This window comes from Bufo bufo, chromosome 2, assembly GCF_905171765.1.
Source record: "Bufo bufo chromosome 2, aBufBuf1.1, whole genome shotgun sequence".
In the NCBI taxonomy this organism is placed as follows: domain Eukaryota; kingdom Metazoa; phylum Chordata; class Amphibia; order Anura; family Bufonidae; genus Bufo; species Bufo bufo.
Window position 1 is genome coordinate 264,209,417 of NC_053390.1, and position 25,138 is coordinate 264,234,554.

The following is a 25,138-nucleotide window of genomic DNA, read 5'->3' on the forward strand; positions in this document are numbered from 1 at the left end:
ACTTTCACACTTGCGGCAGTGATCAGGCAATCTGCAGGCAAACGGACAGCATTTGTAGACGGATCCGGATGCGCATCTGTCTCACAAATGCATTGCAAGAACGGATCTGTTTCTATTTTTTTTGTCACATTTTTACCGGTCTGCACAGACGAATCCGGCATTGCGGTATTTTTAATGCCGGATCAGGCACTAACAAATTCCTATGAAAAAAAATGCCGGCAAGTGTTTTTGTTTTTTTGGTCGGAGATAATACCGTAGCATGCTGCGGTATTTTCTCTGGCCGAACACCAAGGGACTGAACTGAATACATCCTGATCCATCCTGAACGTTACACTCTCCATTCAGAATGCATGAGGATAAAACTGATCAGATATTTTCCGTTATTGAGCCCCTAGGACAGAACTCAATACCGGAAAAGAATAACGCTAGTGTGAAAGTACCCTTAGAAAGAGGTAGTTATGTACTAGATTATGTATGATTTTCATGTTTTACATTACTTATGGGATAACCCCTATAACTATCAAAAACTAGCCAGCCCCACTTCAGTGAAACGGTTAAAAGTGGGTGGTGTCTAAATCCCACGCGCCATAAAGGACCTTGTGATGTCACATGACATACTAGTCACCTGGGTTTGAAGCAAGGGCGGCATATACCAGTATAATATAAAAATAATAATAACGAACCCTAATAGCGTGTACAGTGAGGCGCGCAGTCACTTTGGAATTGAGGCTCCCAAGGTCACGTGACCTAGTGACGTCACAAGGTTCTTATCGCGCCTGGGAGTTAGACACTACCGTTATTATTGTAGTCACATTCTGGAACTATACTCCCTAAACCTAAATTAGTTCCCTTCACGGCCATTTCCTCTAGCCTTCTACGAGGAGGCCGGCCGCTGATAACCCCTATATTTCAGTACACATGAGATTATAAACACGTCCATCTATAATAACGACCTCCAGCACGCACTTCAGACACCGGAACTGATGTCTGACACGGTGACGTCATTCCACTTTAGGAGGGCGTGTCCACAGTGCCCACGTGACGGCTGAGGAAGCGTCACGTGACCAGCTGGTACCGCGTCACATGATGTAAACGTCATTCTGGCGCGCTGTACAGCTGACATGGCGTCACGTGACCAGCTGGTACCGTGTCACATGATGTAAACGTCATTCTGGCGCTCTGTACAGCTGACATGGCCGGGTACCTGGGGACTTATGAGGAGCCGAGCGACTTAACCCTGCAGCAGGAGCGGCACTATCACCTCCTGTCCGAGCTGCAGAGTCTCGTCAAAGACTTACCAAGGTAGAAACATGGCGGCGGCGGCTGCAGTAGTGTGACCCACTGTTACCCTGGACTACTGCCCTGACCTGTCTCTGCTGCCCATAGGTCTCTTAGTCACGTGTGGGAGCCCCTTCAGTATTGTAGTATCACAGGGGAGTGGGCACTGTGTTATACCACCCTTGCCTCAGTGCCCACAGAGAGGGTGATTCCTGATGTATAGACTAGCTTGTGTTCTCCCCATGTGTCAGGGATGGCGGTGATTGTCCAACAGTAAGTGCTATATCCACCCTGACTCCGCTGGTTCATGCACGGGCGCCGGCATGGCTTCAGAGAAAATGTAGGCCCACGTTTACTTTTTGAATAAATTGCACCAAAAGCTGATGAAATTTGGCACATCTCCGTTCGGAGTGTTTCTGACCCCAGTCTGAAAATGGGGCGTAAGTTTAACAGAAAAGGGGTGTGGCCCAGGATGCAACGTTTTGCGCAAAAATGTTGCTATAATTCTGGAGTAAAATAATGTCTCGAACCAGTAGTTGGTATAGAGTCTGAGAAAAGTGTATTTCTGCACCACATTTATCATCCAGCTGATTCGACCCCCGACCTGTCCGTCGAGCTGGGCGAATAGAAGGCAGAGACCCCCCTTCCCCAGACACCTGTCCTCATTTCTGGCTCATTTTAAAACATTTTTTATTTATTTTTTTTATTATTATTTTAATGATTTAATTTGTCAGAAGGTCAGGAAGGATCTTTGCACATAACACTGCTACGTATCGAGGGCTGTCGTAGTAGCCCCAGTTACACAGGAAAACCACCCCAGTTAGGCCCCTTTCAGACGAGCGTCTTGATTTATGATGCTATGTAACCCTTACAGTTCAGGAATGTATTGGATAACACTGACATAATGCTGTCAGATCTCTAAGGGCCATATAGTGGTCATTAAGGAGTTAAAATATAGAGTGGTTGTCACTGCATGCAAGTGATGCAACAATCTCTCTGAATGGAGCAGTGGTGCACAAGTCAGTCCACCAACATAGTCACTTCTATGGGGCTGATAGAGCGATGTCTGCATCAGCCCCATAGAAGTGAATGGAACAGACGACCGACATGTGCACTACTGTCTATTGTGAGAGGTCCCTGTGGTCAGACCCCCCCCCCCCCCCCCCCCCCCCCCATCCTCTGACTTCTGATACACCCCTACAAGTATGATCACATGATCCTGTAAGGTCACGTCGTCTTGCACTTATTACTTCATATACCTTTTTTCTTCCAGCTCTTTTCAGCAGCGTTTGTCTTACACCACTCTCAGTGATTTGGCCCTGGCCCTCATTGATGGCACCGTCTTTGAGATTGTCCAAGGCTTATTGGACATCCAGCATTTGACAGAAAAAAACCTTTACAATCAGCGGGTAAAGCTGCATGCAGAACACAGAGGTAAAAGCCAAGTGCAGATTATTAATGCGTCATAATAATATTGTTCGTGTTGCTGACGCATTACGCAGCCGTTCAGAGAATTTGAGGTCTTTCAGTCTGATCCTAAGTCCTCATGCACAGGACCTTATCTGTTTTGTGGTCCGCAAAATACAGATGCGGTTCATGTTGCATCCTCATTTCTTCCAGACCCAGTGACTTCAATGGGCCCGTGGTCCACATTTTCCTGACGAGTATAGGGCACGTTCTATCATTTTACAGAACGGAGATATGGATGCAGAAAGCACACTGAGTTCTGAAAGCAGTAGAGGCTTATGGGGTCATTTTATCAAACTGGTGCAAAGTAGTTACCCATAGCAACCAATCAGATTCCACTTTTCAGTTTCCAAATGAGCTGTCAAAAATGAAATGTGGAATCTGATTGGTTGCTATGGGCAACTAAGCCACTTCTTTACACCAGTTTGATAAATTACCACATTAGTGTATTATTTGTCACTAGAGCCTCTGTCTGCATTAGTCCAAATCGGGAGTTTCCACCATCTCCCTGGATGCTAGATTGATTCTGTTATATGCATTTTTAATTGGGGTGCTTTCACACTAGCGTTTGTGTTTTCCGGTGTTGAGTTCCGTCCTAGGGGCTCAATACTGGAAAAGAACTGATCAGTTTTATCCTAATGCATTCTGAATGGAGAGCAATCCGTTCAGGATGCATCAGTTCAGTCCCTTTTACGTTTATTGGATGGATAAAATACCGCAGCATGCTGCAGTTTTATCTCCTGCCAAAAATACTGAAAACTTGCCAGAATGCCGGCATTAATTTACATTGAAGTGTATTAGTGCCGGATCCGGCAAAACGGATCCAGCTTTTCGGTCTGCGCACACTGGAGAGACGGATCCGGTATTTCAATGCATTTGTCAGACGGATCAGCATCCGGATCCGTCTGAAAAATGCCATCAGTTTGCGTCCGGTTGCCTGCCGGAATCCTCTGCCGCAAGTGTGAAAGTAGCCTTAAGATTTAAAAAAAAATATCTAGTTTTGTGGGATCTAACTCTTTATCAGTTAAAAACAGGGGGCCCTCCTGGTGATAACTCCTCTTTCCTGTTTGGAAAAATGTAAAATGTCTTTTTTTCCCCACTTACAAACCCTTTTATAAACATTAAAAAAGTACGGTATACAGAATTGGTATCACCACCTGTAACGACCCGTACAGTAGAATGAGCACTTTGATTATCCGAAACGGTGAACATCTAAAAAAAATTAAAAAATTGCTTTTTTTTTGTTATTCAAACCACAATAAAAAGTGAGCAGGCTCTATTGTAAAAAAAAAATAAACATTATAGATCTTTGAATGCTGCTACAAAAAAACTAATTACTTAAAAAAAAATATTATTTTATTTCCTGTACAAAAAATAGAAAATCATTTTAAAAATGATATAAATTCGCTATTGGTGTAATCGTTATAATGTTACTTGCACACGGTGAACACCATGCAAACAACATCCAAACTCGGGTTTGCTGATTCCCGGTTTCTGCATTCTTCCTACACCTCAGGGAGCCCCAGAAGTAGGTGCTGCACCTACCAGACATTTACTGCATATCCTATGGATATGCCATAAACATCCATTGCTCGGTGATAGTTTATTTAGGATATTGCAGCTAAATTACAGTATAATATGTGTGAAGGAGTTTTTACAAAACCCCTACACACATACAGCGGAAATCTACAACATGCCCTTAATGTCCAGGCTGCAGATATTGATGACCTATCCTTAAGACCATCAGTGACCGATCTGACACCCCCACCAATCAGCCATGGCTCTGGAAGTAGATGGCTCCATACATTGTGTAGTTTCCAGCACCAGCATGTTGCAGCTCAGCTCTGATTCACTTGAATGAGACTCCGCCACCACAAGGTTTGCTTCCATCTCCGTACACGGTATCGTTTCTGGCACCGGTGGCTGCCAAAAACAGCTGATCTGTGGGGATTTTGGGTGTTGAAACTCCACAATGTGATATTGATGACCATCAATCTCTGCAACCTGGACAACCCCTTTAACAGCGCTCATGACAGCTGGAATCTGGTTACCTTGGGCAGTAGCTCCAGGTGTTGGCTGCAATAGTTTTTAGAAGTGTTGCTACCTGTACTGTATACAAAATGCTTTAAAACGTTTTACAAATCCATTATGCTTGTCTCCTAAGAACAAATGGCAAAATAGGCTGTTTTGTTTGGGTTACATTGTGCCTTTCTCTTTGTAAAGCCTTGAAACAGGATCTCCTCAAGAAGCAGAAGGAGGCACTGCAGTCATGTAAAGCACACAATCTACCTGTACTCCGATCCAGCCAGCAGAGGGAGCTAGAGGCAAGTATAGTGCAGGCTCTAGTAACTTGTATTGACTGTTGTGGTAAATGTCATACCTGGTTCTTCTAAAGGTTTTCTCATCCTATCACAGTTTGATTCGTCTGACCTCTAGGACCCCCACCAATTCTGATATTGAAGGGATTGGAGCACTGGTGTAATGCGCACCCTTTTACAAGTTTTGTAGTCGTGACATGGTGGTGCACTGTAAGGGGCATGGCTCACGTGTTGAACCCATTCCGTATGCGGTGGGTGCCTGCTGTATAATACAGCAGGCACCCAACTGCAATGACTGGGATTGCCGTTCACACCAGTCCCAGTCATTTGAACCCTCAGATGCTGCGACATCTATGGGGTTAGGTAGAGGGAGGGGGCTCCCTATGCCTTCCAATAGGAGTCTCAGGGGGCTCAAGTCAGTTGCCAAGACAGCCTGGGACCTTGGGAAAGTTCCTTGGGCTGTCATGGCTAACTGCTTGAAAAGCCATGTATGAGGCAGGCAGTGAAAATCCCACACACTGCAATAGTATTATATTGCGGTCTATGGTACAAGCAATCAGAAGATCACATGTTCAAGTTCTATAAGAGAACTAAAAATTTGTGAAAAAAGTGAAAAAAAAATAATAATAATAATAATCTGAATATGGCAATGCATTGAAACATTTTTTTCAAGTAGTAAAACACTATGAAATTTGATATCATCGTAACTGTACTGAATAAGGTCGTCATTTATTTTTCGCCATTTTCCAATACAAGCTATGGTAAAATAAACAGTGCCATTAAAAAGTTCAACTAGTCCCACAAAAAATAAGCCCTTGTACAGCTATGTGAGAAGAAAACAAAATAATACATGGCTCTTGAAAGTTGGGGGAGTGAAAAAAGAAAATTAAAAATAGGCTGTGTTCAGAAAGGGTTAACTAAAACAGGGTGCAGCTGTTGAATTATTAAAATTATTTGTACATCCTTTTTTTCATTGATATAAAGGGCTTTATTTTTATGCAGTTTTTATTTTTTTATACCTGTGAAAAAAGGAACAAGAGTCTTTTTTTTATTTTTATTTTAAAGCACAAAGTGCAGATAATGGATTTCTTTACATCGTGTCCCCGTTCCAGTACAGTTACTTTTCATAGGGCATATAGAATTTATGGTTGGCGGAGTGGCTGAAGAAGCTGGGTTTGGGCTAATTGTATCTTTTATTTTTATTTTTTTGGCTGTCTTTCTATTTTTATTTATTTTTAAGCATTGTGCCTGCCCTCGTAAGTTCATAAAGATCTCTGGGCATAATTTTTACGTTTTATTATTCTTTCTTTTTTTTTTTTTTTTTTTTTTTTTGGCTCGCTGCTGATTTCCGCTATAACAGTGACTGAAATATTAGTCTTGGGTACAAGGGGAACAGGCTTTTCAGCTGATATGGATCTGATAAGGCTGCACTGTATACATCTGGAAGGCAGAGACGGTAAAAAATTGTCCCTCTCTTCTCTGAGAAGTTCAGCCATCACTCACAGCCTGCTTCACGCTCCTGCACAATTTCCAATTCAGAAATGCCCTTGCAGAGGCATATGTGGACCTGCTTGATTTTTTTAAAGAGGACCTTTCATCGGTCCAAACATTATAAACTAAGTATCAGGATACGTAGGGCATAGTGCAGAGATCTAACTGCACTTACTATTTTTTCTGGGCGCTGCTCCGTTCGCTCAATGTGGCCCCCGTTGTATTCTCCCGCCTGGTATGCTATTTTTAGCATCGGAACAATGAGGAGGAGACTGAGTCTTTCTCCGTGGGCGTCTCCTTCTCCCCTGGCTGTAGCGCTGTCCAATCGCAGAGAAGAGAAAACAACTCACCTTCTCTGGCTGTGACTCTCTCATCTGCTATTGGACAGCGCTACAGCCAGGGAGAAGGAGACGCCCACGGAGAAAGACTCAGTCTCCTCCTCATTGTTCCGATGCTAAAATTAGCATACCAGGCGGGATAATACAATGGGGGCCACAGCGGGTGAACGGAGCGGCGCCCAGAAGAAATGGTAAGTGCAGTTAGATCCCTGCACTATGCCCAACATATTCTGATACTTAGTTTATAATGTCTGGACCCATGAAACGTCCTCTAAGTCTGGAGGTACAGTCATTTGGCGGTTCAACCATAATCCACAATAGGACATGTTCTATCTTTTTTTGCGGGGCGGCGGAACTGGCATATCAATGCAGACAGCACACTGTTTACTTCCGCATTTTTTGTGGCCCCATTGAAATGAATGGGTCTGCAATAAATGCAGATGAGCTGTGGGCCAAAAATAAGGTTTGTGGCCGAACGCTCAAAGACAGACTGAGAAAAGTAAACTTTCACAGAAAAAGCTCCCAAGCTCCTAAAGGGATGATAAATGACAAATGGTCACAGAACTCATTTTGTAGATATTGTAATTTTTTATTTATTTTTTTACAAAGTTCTTATATGGTAGAGGTTCCCTGAGAAATATTTTACCAGGGGGTCTCCAGTGCTGAAATAGGTTGGGAATCACCGGTATAGACATACAGTTGCATGTGTTGCCCATAGACCCCCATGAAAAAAAAAAAAAAAACTGTATGAATAGAAAAGCATAGTCTTCTATGTGCTTCTATGCAATTAAAAAAAAATGGAGCTCTATGGAAAGCACATACATCAGGAGTAATGTGATGTGGGAAAATCTACAAATCCAGCCGTAATGGAGCTCGTTGTCAAACTTCACTGAATTCAGTGGCTCCTAAAGGGATAATCCATGACACATGGGCACAGAACTCCTTTTGCCATTCCATTGCCCCGATTTGCCATGTATTGCATTTTTAGTGTTTGACAGAAGGGTACTAAAAGAGCAATGAATGACAAATAGACACAGAGGCACTAAAGGGGCAATGAATGGCAAATTGGCACTGAGTTCTGTGGCCTATTTGCCATTAATCATCCATTTAGTGTCCTATTTAGTGCCCCTTTTCTCTGACAAGTGCAAAAGAGGCCACAAATGTTAAGTGGGCACTGCATAGAAAAGCAATAAAATTGCAATAAATTAATTTACCCTTGAAACTAAATCTGTGCCACTTTTCTGCATGAAATGTGGTGGTAAACATTTGTAGATATTGGAATTATTTTTTTTGAAAAAGGGAGTTCTTATATGGTAGAGGTTCCTTGAGAAATATTTTACCAGGGGGTCTCCAGTGCTAAAATAGGTTGGGAATCTCCGGTATAGACATACAGTTGCATATGTTGCCCATAGACCCCCCCCCCCTCCCATGCAAAATTAAAAAAAAACTGTATGAATAGAACAGCATAGTCTTCTATGTGCTTCTATGTGCTTCTATGCAATAAAAGAAATAAAACTCAAAAAAAAAAAAAAAAAGAAATATGGCAATGTATACCAGTCCCACCGGGGGAACGGAGCTAAATGGAAAGCAATATGTGGGAAAATCTACAAATCCGGCCGCAGCTCGTTGTCAAACTACATGATTATAAAACCTACAGATGCACTACATATATCACTTAATACATCTGTCATGGTTTTATAAATGTTTCCTTCTTACAGGCTGAGGCGTTCACAGGTTTATTCAGGCCCAGCAGCTTGTCCATGTATACGACTGGGCCTGGTAGAGCGGTCTTACTGGTGATTGGTGGGGGTCCGAAGTAATCCTCTTTGACCCTTACAGAATAGCATCTGCTGTATCCTCTTTATACATGGGTGCCGTGGTTGCGGGTCAGTGCCATGGTTTGAGCTGCCGTCACAGATATATAGTAGCATAGATTGTGGGACACTTTTGAGATCTGATTTCGAAGTACATAGGAGTTTCTAGAGCCTGATGGAATATCAGATATTTGAGAATGTATGAGATGTAATTAGCAGTCACACAACCCTGGACTGATGATCAATACGGACCTGAGAAGGCAAATGGCCTTTTGTCATAGATGGAAAAACTGCTTTGTATTCATCTGTACTGAACTGTATATAAAAATGTAGGGAGTAAACGAATGTCCCTAATGCCGCCATCCTTGTAATCAGTAATTACAGGAGATTACATGTTTAGCTTGCGTCCATAATCTCTCCATTTCACAGCTTAGACCAAATTAATTTCCAGTAAATGACATCTTCACTGCTGTGTCCTGGAAGATGTATAACCATTGAATGGGCTACTGTAGATTGCACAGAGAGTAAAGAACTATCAGTAAAGTGCACCCAGGGCTGAGGACAGCATTCATGTTTGGCCCTGCATATAGAACTTTAGGATTCTGTAACAGTAATAGTAGAAGTGCCTGCTGTCTGGGAAGAATTCTTTGTGTAACCCTTAAAGGTCTGTCTCTCTTCAGTAAGTGGCATTTATCATGTAGAGAAAGTTAATACAAGGCACTTACTAATGTATTGTGATTGTCCATATTGCTTCCTTTGCTGGCTTCATTAATTTTTTTCATCGTATTATACATTGCTTGTATCCAGGGGTTATGGCCACCACCTTCAGCACAGATACGAAGTGACTGAGACGGGAGCTGCTGGGCGTGCGTGCCTATGTGCACTGCCACAGTCCCGGACACTAGAAGGGCTTTTTCCTACAGTGTGCAAGCACGACCACTGCTGCTGGATTACAGGGTGGTCATAACCTCTGGATATGAGAAGTGTATAATGTGACTGAAACATGAATCTGGCCAGCAAAGAAGGCAATATGGACAATCACAATACATTAGTAAGTGCCTTGTACTAACTTACTCTACATCAGGGATGGCCAACCTGTGGCTCTCCAGCTGTTGCAAAACTACAACTCCCAGCATGCCCAGACTGCCTACAGCAGGGCATGGTGGGAGTTGTAGTTTTACAACAGCTGGAGAGCCACAGGTTGGCCATCCCTGCTCAACATGACAAATGCCATTTAGTGACGTGAGACACTTATCCTGTATAATGCTATAAATCCTGTAATCACATCTTGTCTTGAACATCTCATATTGTTAACTTGTGCCCCTGCCCCAACCTGGTCTTGCATGCTGCAGTGATTTCACTTTTTTGACAAAAATCACAGAAAAAACAAAGGTAAAAACATCCTGCACGGTATGATATATAAATTTGCGGATGTCCCTGGCCATATTATTGAAGAAAATCACAGAAATAAGATAATAATGCACTTAGTAAAGTAGATGCAAGCATTATATGGACAAAGTCCTCACTCTGATATGATAAAATCTGAGACACTTAGCCAATATATTTTGATCAAAACACTTCTATGCCCGCCTACCAAGCGCCAAGGTGGTCTCAGGTCAGGTGGGTCCTATGCTAAACCTACCTAAGCCGTTGGGCTTCTATGTTCAGGAGCGCAGACGCCGCACATGGAGGTGACTAGGAGCAGCACACCATATGTGCGGCGTCTGCGCTCCTGAACATAGAAGCTCAATAGCTTAGGTAGGTTTAGCGTAGGACCCGCCTGACCTGAGACCACCTTGGCGCTTGGTAGGCGGGCACAGATGTGTTTTGATCAAAATATATTGGCTAAGTGTCTCAGATTTTATCATATCAGGGTGAGGACTTTGTCCATATATAATACTTGCATCTACTTTACGAAGTGCATTATTATCTTATTTCTGTGATTTTCTTCGATTTCACTTTTTTGCCCTGCAGGTGGCATCGCAGGGAACACGAACCATATTAGTTTTGTCCATAGTGAATCATTATAGTTCTGTTTAGCATTAATATTGACTATGGACGGCCTTCTGTGTGATCAACCACTATCGAAAATGACTACTCGTCAGAAGGGTCCCATGACAATAAGCAGATCAAAAATAGTCCCCATACTGGAACCTCCAGCAATCAGTGGGTTAACAGGGCAGTAAGTGTTAAAGGGGTTGTCTCACTTCAGCAAATAGCATTCATCATGTAGAGAAAGTTAATACAAGCCACTTACTAATGTATTGTGATTGTTCATATTGCTTCCATTGCTGGCTGGATTCATTTTTCCATCACATTACACCCTGCTCGTTTCCATGGTTACGAACACCTTGTAATCCAGCAGTGGTGGTCGTGCTTGCACACTATAGGAAAAAGTACTAGCCTATGTGTGCTCCTATGTTCCTGGCCACCAGAGAGGCCGGCGCTTTTAGCTATAGTTTGCAAGCACGACCACAGCTGATCGATTGCAGGGTGGTCATGACCATGGAAACGAGCAGTGTACAATGTGATGGAAAAATGAATCCAGCCAGCCAAGGAAGCAATATGGATAATCACAATACATTTAACTACCAGTACATGTTAAATGTCATTTGCTGAAGTGAGACAACCCCTTTAAGTTTCACTGCAGCACCACCACTTAGAGAAATGAAGTATCACACAGTTACCATTAAAATCAATGGGCGAAACTAGCAGGCATAGCAGCCACTTCTGCTGTATATGTAGTTAGTGATTTACTGTATGTGGACAATGGAAGAGTGCATTATTCCTGTGCTGTGACATTAATTTATTCTGTACATCGCCATGTGTATTATTATAATACTGTGACATCACTGTAAACATTATTGCTGTGACATCATTGTGCAAGTTATGCTTGTGCTGTAATTTCACTATGCACGTTGTCCCACTATTGTGATATCGCTGTGCATTAGGGAAACCAACCTAATCATAAGCTGAACTTGATACTGAAGGTGCTCATATCGGAGTGAGGTCCCATTGCATGTTTCGCTGTGGGGGCCCCTTGTTATGCCCCTGCATCAGTGGGCTGTCCATGTAATGCTAGATAGGACAGGTCCTCCAGAGCAGGAGATGTTCTTTGTCTACTCTGGCCAAGAGATGATCCTGAATAGGGACTTGATTCACACAGTATTCCCAATGGGTTTTCTAAACTGGACAACTCCTTTTAAGAAAAAAAAAATTATAATAAATATAAAATGGTTATTTAGGAAGAGATGAACAACACTGGTAAATGAGCCACCCAGGATTAAAAAGGGGGATTATTTTTCTAGAATCAGCACCATTCTTGTCCATGAATTATGTCTGGTAATGCAGCTCATCTCCACGTCCATGACCGGAGCCATGGAAAGGAGTGGTGTTCATGGGGATAAACGCAGAGTTTAATACCAGAGGACTCCTTATGTTTCAATATTCTTATTATTTTATTTTATTTTTTATATTTAACTTTACTTTTCCTATATGCAGGTTCTAGAACAGAGAATCCGAGAGGAACAACGAATGATGGATGAAAAAATTGTTCTAGAATTGGACCAAAAAGTTATAGACCAGCAGAACACCTTGGAGGAAGCTGGTGTGTCTGGTTTCTACATTACAACTAATCCCCAGGTTTGTGGTTTTTTTTTTTTAATTCAAGAAACGATTTATTGAAATGTAAGATGCAGAATTATACATACCGCAAGGAGTAGTTCAGTCAATCCATTCAAGTATGCTAGCGCTGACGCCGACATCTAAACGGGTGCTATGGACAGCTGAGCTGTCCGGGCACCTGGCAAGGGACCAATCACAGTGGTCCCTGCGATTGGTCACTCAGATATGACTGACCAATCGCAGCGTTCAGCAGCGCAGCTCTGATCTCCTCAGTGAGTGTTGAGGAGGTCGGGGCTGCGCTGCTGTGTTTACGATGCCCCAATCACCCCACCCTCCTTTCAGGATGGCTGAGTGGGACCAGGTAATAATAAGGGGGCCGACCTCCCTGCCCCCACAATTATTCAGGATGGCCTATACAGTAGGGCTGAAATGAATCATCGATGTAATCGAGGCAATAAACTCCTCGCATTGAGGATTTGTTTAAATCACATGACCATGGAGCGTGAGTGCATGCTGGGAAGAAGACTCGGTCCGTTTCCTGCGGATTCCATGTCAGCGCACTGCCAGGAAAGGTAAATATAAAGTTGGGGGGGTTTGAAGGGGGCACCTGTGATTTGAAGGGGCTGGGGGACATGGATGGCAATGGCATGGAGGGGCTGATGGCGCTGGGGGAGTGGGGGACAGGACATGGATGGCATAGAAGGGCTGATGGCGCTGAGTGGGGGACATGTCATGGAGGGGCTGATCTGATGGGAGTGGGGGACATGGTAGATGGCATGGAGGCACTGGGGAAGTGGGGGACATGGTGGATGGATAAAAAAAGAAAATTAAAAAAGTAAAAAAAAAAAAAAAAAATCTAACATTTTCCCGTATACGCACATTTATAATTGAGTAAAAATGAAGAAAATAAAATACCCTAAACATGTTTGGTATCGCTGCGTCTGTAACAACCAGCTTTATAAAAACATCACATGACCTAACCCCTCAGGTGAACACCGTAAAAAAAAATTAAAATAAAAACAGTGCCAAAAAAGACATCACACTCGTTACTTATGGAAACAGAAGCGTCCGAGACTGGCACATGTTCTCCTCACCAGACCTGTAAACAAAGGTGGATTAGGACTGCCAGATGTTAGCACAATTTATTCAGCAATCCAACTGAGGAGATGGTTCAATCTGACTACCTTCTCTGCCCCGGATTGTATTTCTAGATGGTCGAGGGAGGCATATAGGGGTGATTTACTAAAGGATATGTGGCTCTCCTCTCACAAGAAGCGTATAATGTATAACTCATCAGATAGCAATTTGCTTTACAAAGGAGCCTCAAACGTGTGGTCATTGATGTCAAATGAGCTGGCGCCTGGAATCTCACCATGGTTGCCTTCTAGTCTGATACCTGTAGTCATTGGAAAGGAATCTTTGACTTTCCAGCCTATGTGGGATCAGCTGGCTCATATCTCCGTTACCAATCTATTCCCGAGTGGAGGGGTTCCCAGCCGTTCAGATCTCCAGACATTTATACCGAACTTTAAGCTTACGTTTTTGCACATTTCACATTTTAATAGTTGTTGTGCAGTTTTCTTACAGGCCAACTACCCCTTTAGGGCTCTCACCGACTTTGAAAGAGAGTTACTGACACCAGCAGTTAGACTGAACAAGTTGTCTAAGTGGATAACCATTGTAAGGAGTGTGAAACACTTGAGTGACCCTGGGTTTGTGGCCTCCTGGGAAAAGGAACTGGGTATTTCTCTCACTGAGCCGGAAATTAAACAGATTCTTCAGCACTCCCATGGTCACTCAAGGTGTATACGTCTCCAAGAGTCTCATTATAAAGTACTTACTCGCTGGTACAAGACTCCGGAGTTTCTGAACTTACACGGATTAGCCCCTACTAATCGATGTTGGCGATGCAATGTGCAAGTTGGCTCACATACTCATATCTGGTGGAGTTGTTCAGTTATCCGTCCATTTTGGTCCGAACTGGAAAATATAATCAAGGTAGTTGTAGGGACGAGCCTTGAGTTGACCCCGGCAGTGGTTCTTCTTGGTTGCTCGTCGAAGGACATACGTCAATCCTCTACATCTTTAGTAACCTATCTTCTTGCTGCAGCGAAGTCCTTGATACCCTTGAAATGGCTGAGTGTAGACCCGCCCACCATCAAAGAATGGTGTGGAAAGGTACATCAAATTTGCAGATTCGAAGAGATGTCCAGCAGGTCATGTCGTGCTCACCACAAATTTCTTCGAATATGGAGTCCTTGGCTATCTTCACCTTATTGTAAGGATTCACAGGGTAACCTACTTCCTGACTGATTTGCTTGTCTTGTGATGTCGTTCTTGAAGGCAGTATCCCCCCCCCCCCTTCCTTTTCCCCGTCCCCCTCCTCTCTTTCTATCTTCTTTCTTTTTGTTTCTTCCTTTCTCTCTGTTCCTCCTTTTTTTTTGTACTCTTTATAGTCTTTATTTTCTTATATTCTTTATGGTTTATTTTTTTACCTTCTCTGACTTCCACCAATCTTATTTAATGGCAGATTTTTGACAAGGTTAGAGATTACAGCTATACATCAGGAAATTGTAATCCCTAGTATGATGTAATACTAGTTTTGAATTATTTTCTGATTCATGTAATTCATCCATGTCTGCCATACGTCCCTTGTTGGGACACTGTAATGCCTATTGTATATACCATGGATGTAAATCTGTCTTTATGATTAATAAAAACAAAGTTGACAAAAAAAAAAAAAAAAAGACATCACAAAAAGTGCAACACCAAGCGATCAAAAGGGGCGTATTCCCCGCAAAATAGTACCAAACAGTCACCTCATCCCGAAAAAAATGAGAACCTACCTAAGACAATTGGCCAAAAAATAAGAAAGCTATGGCTCTCAGAATATGGAGACACTAAAACATTTTTTTTGTTTCAAAAATGCTAGTGTGTAAAACTTAAATAAATAAGAAAAAGTATACATATTAGGTATTGCCACATCCGTAACGACCTTCTCTATAAAAATACCACATGACCTAACCCCTCAGGTGAACACCGTAAAAAAAAAAAAAAAGTGCCAGAATTACCAATGCGCTGTCTGTGACCGGCCGGGCGTTCCTCCTACTGGTAAGTGACAGGTCTGTGCTATAAGCAATGCGCCGCACAGACCTTTCACTTACCAGTAGGAGGAGCGCCCGGCCGGCCACAGACAGCGAAGGTAAGTATAATGCTTCTAAAATTGCTAAGTAACCATGGCAGCCAGGACTGCAGTAGCGTCCTGGTTGCCATGGTTACCAATCGGAGCCCCAGCGATTAAACTGGGACTGGGGGATTTTAATTAAGAAGGGGGGGAGGGGAGGACGCACTGGCCACCAATGAATGTAATGCAGGGGAGGGAGGGGGGGCCGCACTGGCCACCAATGAATGTAATACAGGGGAGGGAGGGAGGGGGGGGCCGCACTGGCCACCAATGAATGTAATACAGGGGAGGGAGGGAGGGGAGGCCGCACTGGCCACCAATGAATGTAATACGAGGGAGGGAGGGAGGGGAGGCCGCACTGGCCACCAATGAATGTAATACAGGGGAGGGAGGGGGGGCTGCACTGGCCACCAATGAATGTAATACAGGGGAGGGAGGGGGGGCCGCACTAGCCACCAATGAATGTAATACAGGGGAGGGAGGGAGGGGAGGCCGCACTGGCCACCAATGAATGTAATACAGGGGAGGGAGGGTCTGCCCCCTCCTGCCTGGCAGCACCTGATCTCTTACAGGGAGCTATGATACGCACAATTAACCCCTCAGGTGTGGCACCTGAGGGGTTAATTGTGCGGATCACAGCCCCCTGTAAGAGATCGGGTGCTGCCAGGCAGCAGGGGGCAGTCATGTACACAGTTCTTAGTATATTCTAACTTGAAGCGTCCCCATCACTATGGGAACGCCTCTGTGTTAGAATATACTGTCGGATCTGAGTTTTCACGATATAACTCAAATCTGATGGTATATTTTAACATAGAGGCGTTCCCATGGTCATGGGGACGCTTCAAGTTAAAATATACCATCGGATTGGAGAAAACTCCGATCCGATGGTATAATAGGGACTCCTGACTTTACATAGAAAGTCAATGGGGACGGATCCGTTTGCAATTGCACCATATTGTGTCAACGTCAAACGGATCCGTCCCCATTGACTTGCATTGTAAGTCAGGACGGATCCGTTTGGCTCCGCACGGCCAGGCGGACACCAAAACGACTTTTTCCTTCATGTCCGTGGATCCTCCAAAAATCAAGGAAGACCCACGGAAGAAAAAACTGACACGGATCACTGAACTACGGAACCCGTTTTTGCGGACCGCAAAAAAAAACGGTCGTGTGCTTGAGGCCTAAAAAGTGGGTTTTGGAAATTTTCTTTAAAATTTTAAGAATTGCTTCTAAAATTCTAGCTTTCTAACGTCCCAAAAAAATAAAATGACATTTACAAAATGATGCTAACATAAAGTGGACATATGGGGAATGTTAAGTAATAAATATTTTGAGGTATCACTGTCTGTTTTAAAAGCAGAAAAATAGAAATTTTGAAAATTGCTACTTTTTCTAAAATTTTGGTAAAATTGGGATTTTTTTCATAAATAAAGGTGAAATATATTGACTCAAATTTATGACTGTCATGAAGTACAATGTGTCACGAGACAACAAGCTCAGAATGGCTTGGCTAAGTAAAAGTGTTCCAAAGTTATTACCACATAAAGTGATGCATGTCAGATTTTCAAAAATAAGCTGGTCATGAAGGTGCAAAATGGTCCCGTCATCAAGGGGTTAATAGCAGCTCAGATGGTGGTGATAATGTCACATTCAGCTGTCAGCATTCCATCTCCTATATCAGGGATCAGCAACCTCTGGCACTCCAGCTGTTCTGAAACTACAAGTCCCAGAATCCTCCTTTCACTTCCGCGAGAGTTACAAGAATAGCTGAGTAAGGCCTCTTGCACACGACCGTATGCCCTCTGAGATATACGGTCCGTGAGCGGGCCATATGTGCCGGAGTGGCATACATCGTGTGCACGGGAACACACAGCATCATAGATTACAATGATGTTGTGCACGTCGGGCCGCCTGCGGGGCTATTGTCCTGCACTCATATGATATCTGTGATGCTGTGTGCTCCCGTGCACACAATTTATGCCACTCCGGGACATATGGCCCGCTCACGGACCGTATATCTCAGAGGGCATACGGTCGTGTGCAAGAGGCCTCAGTGTGCATGCTGGGAGTTGTAGTTTCACAGCAGCTGGAGTGCTAAATGTTGCCGATCCCTGTCCTACATAGTACATTATGCATAGCTGAGTACATTGCTGTCTATGGATGGGTGGTACTCCCAGGTCCCTGAGGGTTCTACCACATGGTCAGGTTTCTTGATGCAGTTTTGGAAACCAAAACCAGGAGTGAACTGAAAAAAATGGAATTAGTATCTGTCCTTTTATATTTTCTCTCCTTTTATGATCCACTCCTGATTTTGGCTTCCAGAACTGCACGCAGAAGCCTGACCGCGTGGCCATATCCCTAGGGTAATTTCACACAAGGGTATTACTGTGAAGGGGGCACAGAGGGCTACTTTCACACTGGCATTTTGGTTTCCGTTTGTGAGATCTGTTCAAGGCTGTCACAAGCGGTCCAAAACGGATTAGTTTTGTCCTAATGCATTCTGAATGGAAAAGGATCCGCTCAGAATGCATCAGTTTACCTCCGTTCCGTCTCCATTCTGCTTTGGTGGCGGACACCAAAATGCTGCTTGTGAGACAGGGTGGATTTGATTTAAATCACTAGTCAGTAAGACTTGATTTAAATCATAGTTTTCTACATAGACTAATTCTTGCTGGTATAACTTATAATATGCAGGTAGATGAAGATTTTTAGAATAAAAACTTTTCATATTAGTTTGATTAGGTTGATTCTGTATTCATAGGTTTGTAGAAGTTAGGATTAAGGTATTTTTCTCAACTCTGTTCATGTTATAACATTTTTGCTGTGAAGAAGAGGCATGTGATCTCTGCTGAGTCAAATTCAGTTTTGAGAACTGCAAAAGTAAACCAAGCATCTGTGATAATATCTTGTAGGCAGAGAAACTGCCCAATAATCTTACAAAAACCTCTGGAAGAGCATGACATTGTGAATGGATTAATGGAATTTATTTACCCCAAAAATTACTTATATAGAAACATAGAAACATAGAATGTGTCGGCAGATAAGAACCATTCGGCCCATCTATTCTGCCCAATATACTGAATACTATGAATAGCCCCTGGCCCTATCTTATATGAAGGATGGCCTTATGCCTATCCCATGCATGCTTAAACTCCTTCACTGTATTTGCAGCTACCACTTCTGCAGGAAGGCTATTCCATGCATCCACTACTCTCTCAGTAAAGTAATACTTCCTGATATTACTTTTAAACCTTTGCCCCTCTAATTTAAAACTATGTCCTCTTTCTACTGGTAATGCCTCTCCCTATACACCCAAGCATTCTGCTAGCATTTCCTGCTGCTCTATGACATTGTCTGCCTACCTTTAAGTCTTCTGAAATAATGACCCCTAAATCCCTTTCCTCAGATACTGAGGTTAGGACTGTATCACTGATTTTATATTCTGCCCTTGGGTTTTTACGTCCCAGGTGCATTATCTTGCACTTATCCACATTAAATTTTAGTTGCCAGATTTTTGACCATTCCTCTAGTTTTCCTAAATCCTTTCCATTTGGTGTATCCCTCCAGGAACATCAACCCTGTTACAAATCTCTGTGTCATCAGCAAAAAGACACACCTTACCATCGAGGCCTTCTGCAATATATATTAAACAATATGGGTCCCAGAACAGATCCCCGAGGTACCCCACTGGTAACAGGACCATGGTCTGAATATACTCCATTGACTACAACCCTCTGTTGTCTGTCCCTCAGCCACTGCCTAATCCATTCAACAATATGGGAGTCCACGTACAGCCTTATTCTACATAATTAAAAAACTAATCTTTAATTCATGATGGAATAACCTTTGGATGGTAATATATTTTCCTCCAAAAAGCATTTTATTTAAAAAAAAATTATTTATTTATTTTTTAAAATCATTGATTTTTATCCACCCTGTTGCGAGATAAGCGAAGTATTGGAAAATTCAATTTGGATGCTTCGTCGAATTTTACAAAAAAAAATTGCTTTGTGACAAATTACTTTGTCACGAAGCGCATTTCTTTGTAAGTAGTGGGTGCAATGACATGGAGCAGCAATTGCGCCTCCCCCCGTCATTATAGAGTAGAACTGGCTTAGTTGCCCATAGCAACCAATCAGAGTCCACCTCTCATTTTTCAGATCTCTTTTTGTTGCTATGGGCAACTAAGCTAGTTTTCCCTTTTACAGTAGTTTGGAGAAGGGGGATATTTATCAAGGACAGGCGGTACCCCCATTTTAAAAGATTGACAGGGCCAGGTGTGATCATGTTTTTTCTGCTTGGCCCTGTCAATCAAAATGCAGAGGCGTGGTAGTTGCAGAGAGAGCTGAGCGTCTAGGTGTAAGAGCAACGCCCCCATTGCTCTTAGAGGCTCATTTGCATATATTAAAACATCACTTTTCTCAGTAATGCGGGCACATATGAACATGGGACCAACACAGATGCCTTCAGCTGCCAAGTGCTTATAGGTACAAATTTGCTGAAGACTCCTAGTTAATCGTGGTTTTGATTTAGGTCATTATCGCCCAGCCGTGCCTAATATTCAGTTACCATATATAGGGAATAGAGCATTAGTTTATACATTCAGTGTTTGCCTTTCTATTTTCCCCCTTATAGGATGAGCTGTCTGTGGTTTTGCTGATGTGTTCATAGGAGTGGCATACTAGATGGCTTGTGCATTTGATATGTGTTTGTCCTTGAATAATTCATATGTAAGACTGGGATGATGCCTTTTTCTTTCAGTGGGTTCCAACGAACCGCATCTTAAAACTGAAATGATATTAAACTTGGCAGTTGTATTTTTACCTGTTTAGTTATTGATTTCACTTATTGCTTGTCACAAACCATTATGTGTGGGAATGAGCATTATTTTATTAATGATCACCCCTTTGTTGTAAAACCTCTTGCTGAGTATCGTCGTAAATGCGCTTTCCTTTTGTCTGCCTTTCACTGACTTTTAAGGCGTATTTACAGTCAGGTCCATAAATATTGGGACATCGACAATTTTAACATTTTTGGCTCTATACACCACCACAATGGATTTAAAATGAAACGAACAAGATGTGCTTAACTGCAGACTGTCAGCTTTAATTTGAGGGTATTTACATCCAAATCAGGTGAACGGTGTAGGAATTACAACAGTTTGCATATGTGCCTCTAACTTGTTAAGGAACCAAAAGTAATGGGACAGAATAATCATAAATCAAACTTTCAATTTTTAATACTTGGTTGTAAATCCTTTGCAGTCAATTACAGCCTGAAGTCTGGAACGCATAGACATCACCAGACGCTGGGTTTCATCCCTGGTGATGCTCTGCCAGGCCTCTACTGCAACTGTCTTCAGTTCCTGCTTGTTCTTGGGGCATTTTCCCTTCAGTTTTGTCTTCAGCAAGTGAAATGCATGCTCCATCGGATTCAGGTCAGGTGATTGACTTGGCCATTGCATAACATTCCACTTCTTTCCCTTAAAAAACTCTTTGGTTGCTTTTGCAGTATGCTTTGGGTCATTGTCCATCTGCACTGTGAAGCGCCGTCCAATGAGTTCTGAAGCATTTGGCTGAATATGAGCAGATAATATTGCCCGAAACACTTCAGAATTCATCCTGCTGCTTTTGTCAGCAGTCACATCATTAATAAATACAAGAGAACCTGTTCCATTTGGCAGCCATACATGCCCAAGCCATGACATTACCACTACCATGCTTCACTGATGAGGTGGTATGCTTACTATCATGAGCAGTTCCTTTCCTTCTCCATACTCTTCTCTTCCCATCACTCTGGTACAAGTTGATCTTGGTCTCATCTGTCCATAAGATGTTCCAGAACTGTAAAGGCTTTTTTAGATGTCGTTTGGCAAACTCTAATCTGGCCTTCCTGTTTTTGAGGCTCACCAATGGATTACATCTTGTGGTGAACCCTCTGCATTCACTATGGTGAAGTCTTCTCTTGATTGTTGACTTTGACACACATACACCTACCTCCTGGAGAGTGTTCTTGATCTGGCCAACTGTTGTGAAGGGTGTTTTCTTCACCAGGGAAATAATTCTTCGGTCATCCACCACAGTTGTTTTCCGTGGCCTTCCGGGTCTTTTGGTGTTGCTGAACTCACCGGTGCGTTCCTTCTTTTTAAGAATGTTCCAAACAGTTGTTTTGGCCACACCTAATGTTTTTGCTATCTCTCTGATGGGTTTGTTTTGTTTTTTCAGCCTAATGATGGCTTGCTTCACTGATAGTGACAGCTCTTTGGATCTCATCTTGAGAGTTGACAGCAACAGATTCCAAATGCAAATAGCAGACTTGAAATTCACTCTGGACCTTTTATCTGCTCATTGTAATTGAGATAATGAGAGAATAACACACACCTGGCCATGGAACAGCTGAGAAGCCAATTGTCCCATTACTTTTGGTTCCTTAACAAGTGGGAGGCACATATGCAAACTGTTGCAATTCCTACACCGTTCACCTGATTTGGATGTAAATACCCTCAAATTAAAGCGAACAGTCTGCAGTTAAAGCACATCTTGTTTGTTTCATTTCAAATCCATTGTGGTGGTGTACAGAGCCCAAATTTTTACAATTGTGTCGATGTCCCAATATTTATGGACCTGACTGTACATGTGCTGACTGAGCAGGCAATTACTGGGACTGTTCCTTCCTGATAAGTGCCTGCTCGTCAGTGGAGGAAAGAGCTGCATTTACATGTGCTGACTGAGCAGGCAATTACTGGGACTGTTCCTTCCTGATAAGTGCCTGCTCGTCAGTGGAGGAAAGAGCTGCATTTACATGTGCTGACTGAGCAGGTAATTACTGGGACTGTTCCTTCCTGATAAGTGCCTGCTCGTCAGTCACTTTATAGGGACAAACGATGGCTACTGAAATACCTTGTACAGATGTTTACGCTGCTGCCCAGAAATTATGATTTAATGCATTAACAATCATTTCATCAGGTGATCAGCAGGACAGTTATTGGGAATGAGCGTTCATACAGATGTTTATTCCTGACAATTGATCCATAATAAACCCGCCATTATCTACACATCCTTTTTTTTCACTATTTAAACCTAGCTAAAGCAAACTTTCTGGGGTCTGCTGTTTGCGGTTTATCTGTACCCTGCAGAAATTCAGTTGCCAATTCTTTTTATGTTAAAACTGCTCCTCAAAAATACCCGGGGTCTGATGACTTGCTGATACCGCATCACAAAAGCCATTGAAAACCATTGAAAGTCAAAAATAATTTTTACCTTTTCAGTAATGACCTTTTTGCACTGCCCGAGCATTGGGCAGATAATCACTAACAAGCATTCATAGCAAAGGTGCTGCCGATTACCCGATGAACAAGCAAAATGCTCATTCATTGTGTAATAAGAGCCCTACGTCATTGTTTGGCGGCAGCAGATCGTGCCGTCTAAACAGCCTCTGCTGCCAGCAAACAATGACTCTGTATGGGGATGAGCAATGGCATTAGTGATCACTCCTTCCTATACGGTGGAGGAGATCGCTTCATGTAAATACAGCGGTCTCCTCTACTGTCTTTACAGGTGATTGTCAGGAAGAAACGCTTCCTTCCCCACAATCATCTCCTCAATTCATCCATTGTAAAGGGGCCTTAAAGGGGTTCTGCAGTTTGTTTTAACTGATGATCTATCCTCTGGATAGATCATCAGCATCTGGCCGGTGGGGGTCTGACACCCGGGACCCCCGCTGATCAGCTGTTTGAGAAGGCAGTGGCGCTCCAGCAGCGCCGCGGCCTTCTCACTGTTTACCGCTGGCCCAGTAACGTCACAACTAGTATCAATGGCCTGGGCGCGGCTAAGCTCCATTCAAGTGAACAGAGCTTAGCCGCACCCAGGCCCAGCTGATCACCGGTTATCTTGTTGTTGGGACCTCCAGCAATCAGCTGTAATCTGCTGGGAAACGTAGCAGCAAGTGTTCTCCTAGAGTGCACAAGGGAGCATGTGTATGACAGTCTTCAGATATTTAGTACATTGATTTTTGAGCAGAAACAGTATTGATTCTAGAAAGGGGCAGCATCTGACGTCTACCATTTCCAGTAAGCTTTATTCTGCCAATGGCACAGCTGACCTTAAACCTGTCATGTAACCATCTTTGTGGGCCTGCTCTATTTTTTTATTTAATTTTAAAAAATAAATAAAAAATCCTGCTCATACACTCAGATTGTATATAGATAGATAAAGGCATTACTGTGCATACTGTTCCCTACATCCTTTTGTTCACATTTTACAACTAATGTTTTAGTTATTTACTGTACTATTATTGCATGCTGCTTATTTGCACTTTCGGAATGTTGCTTATGTTGGCAGTGGTATGACTTGTTCGTGCAAATAATGACCTGCCTCCTGGTTATAATCCACTTATACTGTGTGGCCATCGGAAGTTATTCTGGTCTCATGACCAAGTTGCAGGGTCAGAGAAAGAATCAAGCTGTCCGTTAAGATTATAGTCATTCACTTTTTAATATTTTACTGTAATACCGTACTTTGCCTTGGAGACCAACCTTATCAGTGTTTTTGTTGTCTTCTAGGAGCTAAGGTTACAGATGAATTTACTGGACCTGATTCTCAAGTTACAGGAGAAGGAGTCTTCAACAAGCAAAACATATTCCTAATTTCTTGTGTGATTTGGAGAGTCTTTTTCGTTAGGTCACAGATGAGCAGAGGGGTGAACAGTGTTGAAAACCCTATCCTGCTCTGCCAAAACCGACGAACGGCACATTTTAACGTTCACGACCCTGTGAATTAGTCCAAGTTTTCTTTACAGTGTAAGACTTGATGAAAGCTGGTGAAGCTCTTAAAGGGGTTGTGCAGCCAGTACATATTGATCCCCTTTTTTAAGGATAGGTCATCAATATCTGATCTGTGGGGGTCCGGCCCCTAGCACCTCTGCCGATCAGTTATTTGAAGATGAGTTGGTGCTCGTGCGAGCACTACTTCCTCGTCAAGATTAAACTGCGAGTTGTCTCGTCGGCACAGTGTAATTACAAGTGCTTGTTCCATTCACTTGTTCCACTGCGCCAAGCAGTGCTTGAACGAGTGCCGCCTTCTCATCATACAGCTGATCAGTCAAGGTGCTGGGAGTCTGAACCCCACAGATCGGATATTGATTGCCTATCCTGAAGAATCCTAAGGGTACAGCCAGTATTCCACAGCAGGAAACTCGCAGAATAGCTGCGGGTTTACCTTCTGCATCGCTGAGGTTAAAATCCACAACATAAATTAACATGCTGCGGATTGGAAATTTGCACCACCTGTAAAGATTTTGTTATAGAAATTTTTCACAGGGTGTGGATGACTAAAGGTTGGAGAGGTGCATAACTTTAGGCCAAAACTGAGTTTTCAAGTTTTTGTCCCGAGTTAGGCCCCTTTCACTCGGGCGAGTTTTCCACGCGGGTGCAATGCGTGAGGTGAACGCATTGCACCCGCACTGAATCCCGACCCATTCATTTCTATGGGGCTGTGCACACTTGTGCGTTGCGTGAAAATCGCAGCAAGCTCTATTTTGTGCGTTTTTCACGCAACGCAGGCCCCATAGAAGTGAATGGGGCTGCGTGAAAATCGCAAGCATCCGCAAGCAAGTGCAGATGCGGTG

General features: G+C 43.0%; 1 protein-coding gene across 1 annotated transcript; it reads left to right on the plus strand.

The window, feature by feature from the left end:
* The first annotated feature begins 1,145 nt into the window (after nt 1-1,145).
* On the plus strand, nt 1,146-25,014 carry DGCR6L (DiGeorge syndrome critical region gene 6 like). Its single transcript, XM_040420253.1, has 5 exons — nt 1,146-1,302; nt 2,552-2,712; nt 4,969-5,069; nt 12,208-12,348; nt 24,075-25,014. The coding sequence occupies exons 1-5, from the start codon at nt 1,193-1,195 to the stop codon at nt 24,156-24,158; spliced, it is 597 nt and encodes a 198-aa protein (XP_040276187.1). The 5' UTR covers nt 1,146-1,192; the 3' UTR covers nt 24,159-25,014.
* The last annotated feature ends 124 nt before the right edge of the window (nt 25,015-25,138 follow it).